Source organism: Salvelinus namaycush, chromosome 23, assembly GCF_016432855.1.
Source record: "Salvelinus namaycush isolate Seneca chromosome 23, SaNama_1.0, whole genome shotgun sequence".
Classification (NCBI taxonomy): Eukaryota; Metazoa; Chordata; class Actinopteri; order Salmoniformes; family Salmonidae; genus Salvelinus; species Salvelinus namaycush.
In genome coordinates, this window is record NC_052329.1 from 29,837,348 (window position 1) to 29,843,790 (window position 6,443).

Sequence of the window (6,443 nt, forward strand, 5' to 3'; positions counted from 1 at the left end):
TTGTTTTAACATGAACATAATTGTATGAATGTGTGTTGATAAAGTTGTTTCCTTCTACTCTGTGTGGACATAGTGCCCCTGCCTGCTCCAGAGGCTCTGAAGATCCTGACGGAGAAAGACCATGTGTTCCTCTTCTGGAAGAGTTTGGCCGTAAAGGAGAGGAGCTTCAATGAGAGCAGGGTGAGGGACACACACAGCTGCCTCTCCCTGTGATGACAGATCAACCCCACTGTCTTTTAGTTCCTCTGATATTCACCATCAATGTCTGTCTGTCTGTCTGCACGTCCGTGCTCGGTGTTTCTCCGCAGGGCTACGAGGTGCACGTGTACGACAGCCTGTCCAACTCCACCGTGCTCCTGGGTAACACCACGGAGACCTTCTTCCGGATCAGCAGCCTGCTGGCGGGCCACAACTACACCTTCTCTGTCCAGGCCCGCTGCCTGCTCAACGGACAGCTGTGTGGCAAGTCCGCCCTGCTGCTCTACGACCAGCTGGGACAAGGTGAGAGAAGGAGGAGGCACTGGGGAGGATGGGAAGTTACGGGACAGATTTACTAAGATCATGCATAAATCCTAAACGTCAGTTTCAGTAACAATGTGTGGTGACCTTCATACAACAGAAGGATAAAAGTTATCACTCTCAATTGATGGATATGGTGATAGTTTTCCGTGTTAATCTTACTTCATTAATCAACTTTGTGAGATAAAAGTACATAAAGAATCTCTCATAATGGCTCCCTCATGTACTGTATGCTCAATGTCAGTCAGTGAATGTCACTCACCAGGTATACCCCCCCCCCCTCCTCTCCCTGCAGGTCCCAGCGAGGCAGTGCGGAGCTCGGGTCAGTCAGGGGACATGGCAGTAGTGGTGGTGCCGGTGTTGTTCCTGCTGCTGCTGGGGCTGTGTGGGGGCCTGGTGGTCCTGTACCTGAGGCACCGCCGCCTTCAGAACAACTTCACCGCCTTCGCCAACAGCCACTACAACTCCCGCCTGGGCTCGGCCATCTTCTCCTCAGGGGATGAGCTGGGTAAGACTCCTTGGTTAAGTTCTATATCGAAGTAGCCCCACACATCCGTAGTTGCGTTGCTCCCTTGTTTTGTGCTCCTGTGCAGGACGCTTGATGTTACTGTTGACTGTGACGGTTGTAATGGAGGTTGATGTTATCAGTCTACACTGTGTTGAACTTGAACCACACTGTCTTTACTTGTGAACTGACACCCATAGATAATGCCTCTCTACGTCCATCTGATTGGCACGGCTTTTGATCAAACATTTCTAGGGCCCGGAGTTTCTCCTGACCGTGTGACCTGACCATAAAAACTCTGGGCCTCAGTTAAAGGCTGTGCTACTAGGGACCGTAGTTTGTCCTTGTCAGGTCCCATCGTCCGGAGAAACTCCTAGCCCCACTAGAAAACCACATTTTTGCATGATCCGTTCTGATGCAACTATCATGTCCTTCTTCCCTCCTCTGTTCATCTCTCCTTTCCCCATCCTCCTTAAAGGTGACGATGACGAAGACGCCCCCATGATCAGCGGCTTCTCAGACGACGTTCCCATGGTGATTGCGTAGTGGGACCACTCCTTCACGTCGTCGTCTTCTTTTCCTCCCTATCACTCTACTACACACTCTGCCCTGCCTGTCCCAACCCGTCACCTACGCGCTGGTGCCCACGTGGTATGACCAAAAGGTCAGAGGTCACGAAAGAAGGTGCGCCAACACTTTCGTCAACCAACCCACTCCGAGAAAAAAGTCTTATTGGATTCAGGATCAAAGGAAGAAAAGTGAAGCGCAACGAGAGATATTTTTTTGAAAAATACGATGCACTTTTTTTGGATGCGCAATAACTTATTTTTTTATACATAATATATATATATATATATATATATATATCGGTCAAAGGACTTTGTTGATCGGGAACTGATGCTAACTGTGAAGGATTGTGAGTTTGTCAGGCGAGTCGTGTGTTAGAGAAAATCCCCTTTTGAGTTACAAACTCACTCCATAAAGAACTGTTCATTGCTTGAAGCCAAAATAAGCACCTAGCAAAAAACATCCAATGCAGAAAATATACACCTAATACTGTAAAAGTAAAAAAATACGTTTTACAAAGAAATGCTTCATAAAAAGAGTTAGGAACTCAAGCTCTTGATACAGCATAAATTAACTTAGTTTTCATGGTATTTATTCATGGTACGTTGTTCAGTGTCCGTACTGAAATCGATCTGAATATGTTGCTGTCTGTTGGAATGAGATCACTTTAATCTGTTGATATTTGGTTTAAAACTGTCCATTAGTCTAAACACAACAATTGGCGTCTGAGTAACCATCCAATGAGTAGCGATTAGATGAAATCGATGGCACCATGCTGTGTCTTATAGATCCATGTTCCTCCTACCACCAGCACAGGAGTGGCTGTAGTCAACTCAGCAGTAACAATAGTACCGAAAAGTTATTCCCGTTTACCGTGCTATTAACTCCAAAACGTCAGCGCGATCATTCTGTTGTGTTTCTCTACTCGCAATGCTGCATCGATAATGCTGTAGGTGGATCTATAGGAAAATAGTTTGATTTTAATTGGTTTTATCAGGACCACCACGGTGTAAATATTATTGTTATTCAAATATTATTACGCCCAATTAGCTGCCGTTAGTTTGTAGTGTTTGGAACGTTTGTCTCTGATGTTCTCAGGGAACTGAGTCTTTGTCTGGTCTGACACTGGCGTGGTCTGATCATCTGAGTCTTTCGCCAACACTCGGGAACCCTCACTGAGGTACTATAGTAACCCTAGGGGCAATGATGAGCATGATGTTGGAATGACGTCATTTTATGGTTGTAAACTGGTTTTCTGGTTGAGAAGAAGTTATAAAACCAGATTACAAGGAACTTGTCTCTGTTACAACAAGAAAACGATGTATTTTTCATGACGAGAGCAAGATGACATGGGAAAGACGTCACATTTTGGTTGTTGTGGTTGCTGTTATTCTTTTTTTTTAACAAAAAATGTATACTTCCAATCTACAACCTGATGATAATGTCATTAAAGACATTATAATGACGTAATGGAAACCACTTTTGCTTGCTGGGATAGCAGTATGATGTTTTAGGTCACAGTGAGGGGGACTGTGTCCAGCTCTGTCTCACTGTGTAGCCAAATGCTTCACGTCAATAGGATGTGACAAGCTTAAGAAGAATATTAAATTTTTCCCTTTCCCATCCTATTGTGTAGTCATGAAACGTGTATTTTCGTCTATGCTAAAGAGCCATTTCAAGTTGATGTAAGGTATGATGCTTGTATTCATTGACCTGTTTTTTGGTTTATTTGTAAATTTGTTCATGAATGTATTTTATATCTGTGATTTTATGTCTTTGAGGCGATGTGGAAACCGGTCATGTTACTAGTCCCCCCCCTTCTACCTCCCACCCCTCGTGTGAAATGGATACATTTGCAGTCCTCTCACTTTGTAAAGCCAAAAAACTCTACTCTGAATGGTTCACCCCTATACTCTTGGAAGAGAGACCTGAAAATGGATTTTGATAGTCTCTGACTGTAGACTGGTTCAGGGCAGGCATCGTGCCCCCAGGCACCAGGACCACGTTCCCACCTCCATTCCCCTATCCCACTGTGGGGGTGACGTCACAGCAGCCCCCCCCCCCCCTCGCACTCTTCCTTCCCGGTCACTGCAGGGCTGCTTTCACTACATTGTTTTGACGTTCTTCTCCGTAAGGTACTTGTGATTCTATCTCCCCCTTTTCTGCTTTCCTGGCCTTAAATAGTGTTGATACTGTTTATTTTCTGTGGACTTCGATTTGCCACATATGCCTTATTAGAAAACACATTGAGTTTGTATGTATGTACTGTATTTATGACGACACAAGTGCACACCCACACTCACAATACCCTTACACAATGCTAAAGAGAATGATCTGTACTGAAGAGAGAGCAGTAGAAGTTGTTATTGTTATATACAGGTCACTACTCCTGTCTGCATTGGCTGTTTAAAAGGCACATATCTAAAGCCACCTGATGATTTTATCTCATGTAGTCCAAGTTTTGACAATTGTACAAAATATAATTCTTGATTATTGTGTGACCGTTTCAACCCCTACCCCCTCCCAATGTAGACTTTTTTCTTTCTTTCTGTAAAATAGTATGCTTAAAGTTTTTGCACAGAATATAATGTTGGACACCGCCATATTTTAATATGTTGATCTTGCTTGCTTATGGGGGTCTCAAGGACGTGAGATGTTTGAGGTACAGTGTGAAGTGTTTTTAAAACCACTTATACTGAAATAAACTTACTGGAAATGTGGGAAAGCCCCATTTTCCTCGTCTTTCTCAGAGAGGATGGATGGATGGATAGATAGAAACAACAACACTGAAGATCTCTGCTTTCTAAAATGTTTATTGAATTATTTTTAGTTTACTTTACTGTCTTTAGTCAATGTCCTTCCAACTTACAAATGTTTTTGATAGAAATAAACAAATCTCCCATCGATCACACACAGTGGCACAGAGTCTCCTCAAAGGCCCTTAACAAAGTGAAGGCAAACGCATAGCCTTGGTTAACCACAGAATGCTATGAGTAAGTCCTTCAGTATTTGGCAGCGCGAGACAGGAAGGAGTGCATGTAAACAGTGAGGTGAAGGGTGTGTCTGTAGAGGCTTTAGAGTACGGATGTCCTGGAGATGAACTGGGATCAGTCTTTAATCAGGCCACTCTCACTGTGGTTTTTGACTCGCGTCTCCTCTTTGCACCCAAAACATTCTGGGGCCGGCCAAAATCTCCTCGCCTTTTCATCCTCCCTCCTTCCTCCAGTCATGCAGAACGGCCACAGCTCCACTGACGCTCATAGGCTTTTATGACTGTTGAGTGAAGGGCATTGTCCACACTCTCAGGGGAACTTCTGGGAAAGAGACAGAGGGGGAGAAACAATCAGTGAGCTCATTACAACTTTTATGCAGGCTGCAGAATTCCCCAGACAGCTCTATGATTAAGTAGAGGCAGGTGTGCTTCTCAGAAGAGTAGCCTGTCAAGCTGGACGTTTTGAAGGTACAAAGTACAGTAATCAATGGAATAGACGTCCATTAAATAAAAAACAACAACACGATAAGCAGAGCGAAAGAGAGTAATGTCTTTGTGTTTTTAATCAAAGTTTTGAAGTGCCACTTTAATCAAGTGTACAGATTTATTTTTTTGGGGAAAGTAATTGTATACTTAAATAGTGCTGTTCATGATTTTACTAAGTTTATTTCAACAGGGTCATTAGCAAGAGGCTCTTTACACTTCTTCTATATGTCATGCTTTCAGTATATCAACAGCAGGTCAAACTTCATAAAATATCATATGACTTAAAGACACTATGGAAGTTGAATTCCTCTCTGATTCAGAGGGGTTGGGTTAAATGCGGAAGACACATTTGGGTTGAATGCATTCAGTTGTGCAACTGACTAGGTATCCCTTTTCCCTAATTGTTTGTTAAATGTTGACTTGACTGTATGGTTCATATACAGCACATTATCACATACATAATATTTATATCATAAGAAGGTGTGCTCCTTTCTGTCCAATTAGGTATTTCTAGAAAAAATTATTTTGGCCACTTGGGTGACCCCTTTTGGCTCAAGAGCATCCCCAGAGGCAAAAGTTCTGTATGGCCTCATCTTTAATCTCTTTCATTCCTTTGCACCAGATCTTTTGTGTTTCACCTGAAAAGAACCCTCTGACCGTGCCAAAATAAATGCCCCAAAACAGTTCATAATCTTGGGACTTCAAACAACACTGATATAGTACAGGGCATTAAATCCTGACAGGGACGTTATCATATATTGCCCAAAGAGTAACCAACAGGGCTGTCTCCCTCAACAAAAATACCCTGTCGGGAAGCGCTGTTGGAAATGTTTGCTTGTCTCCTGTCTCTTATTTCTCTGACTAAACTCGTCTGGTTGTGTTTATTTTCAGATCTGACTTGTCCTGGTCAACCACAGACAGCGGACCCAGACATGCTGTGCTCGGATGAATCCAAGTATATTTGTTGTGTAGGCTACAGATGCTTTTAAAAGCTCTTTAAAACAGCGCCCAATGACGATGCACTGTAACAGACTGCTCTCTTTCTTTCTCTCACGCTCTTTCACTCGCTCTGCTCTAAAAAGAAAGTCCATTCCACTCTTAAGTAGCTAAGACGTTCTAAATTGAGCTGCCGTACACCTCTCCATTCTCATCTGTCCATCAAATTCTGAGGGCAGCTCAGACAGAGAGCAGTGACACCACGGAGTGTCATGTTTTCTGCAGTCAGAAAGGCTCCCATGCCAGTGTCCTTGGCTTTTTTTTGTTTGCCTTTTTAGAGTATAGGGCACCATTTGGGATCCAGACAAGCTCTTCTTCCTTCGTCATGCTCAAGGCTACCACTAGAGGTCTCCCGTGTTTGGTTTCTGTGCTGTCAGA

General features: G+C 43.4%; 1 protein-coding gene across 1 annotated transcript in view; it reads left to right on the forward strand.

Moving 5' to 3' along the window:
- Window positions 1–4,311, forward strand: part of LOC120018629 (sortilin-related receptor-like) — a 67,124-nt gene extending 62,813 nt beyond the window's left edge. Inside the window, exons 44-47 of the mRNA XM_038961833.1 lie at window positions 74–180; window positions 309–501; window positions 815–1,027; window positions 1,503–4,311. Of these exons, the coding sequence (XP_038817761.1) occupies window positions 74–180; window positions 309–501; window positions 815–1,027; window positions 1,503–1,570 (581 nt within the window). The 3' untranslated portion in view covers window positions 1,571–4,311. The remainder of the gene's footprint in view (window positions 1–73; window positions 181–308; window positions 502–814; window positions 1,028–1,502) is intronic.
- The last annotated feature ends 2,132 nt before the right edge of the window (window positions 4,312–6,443 follow it).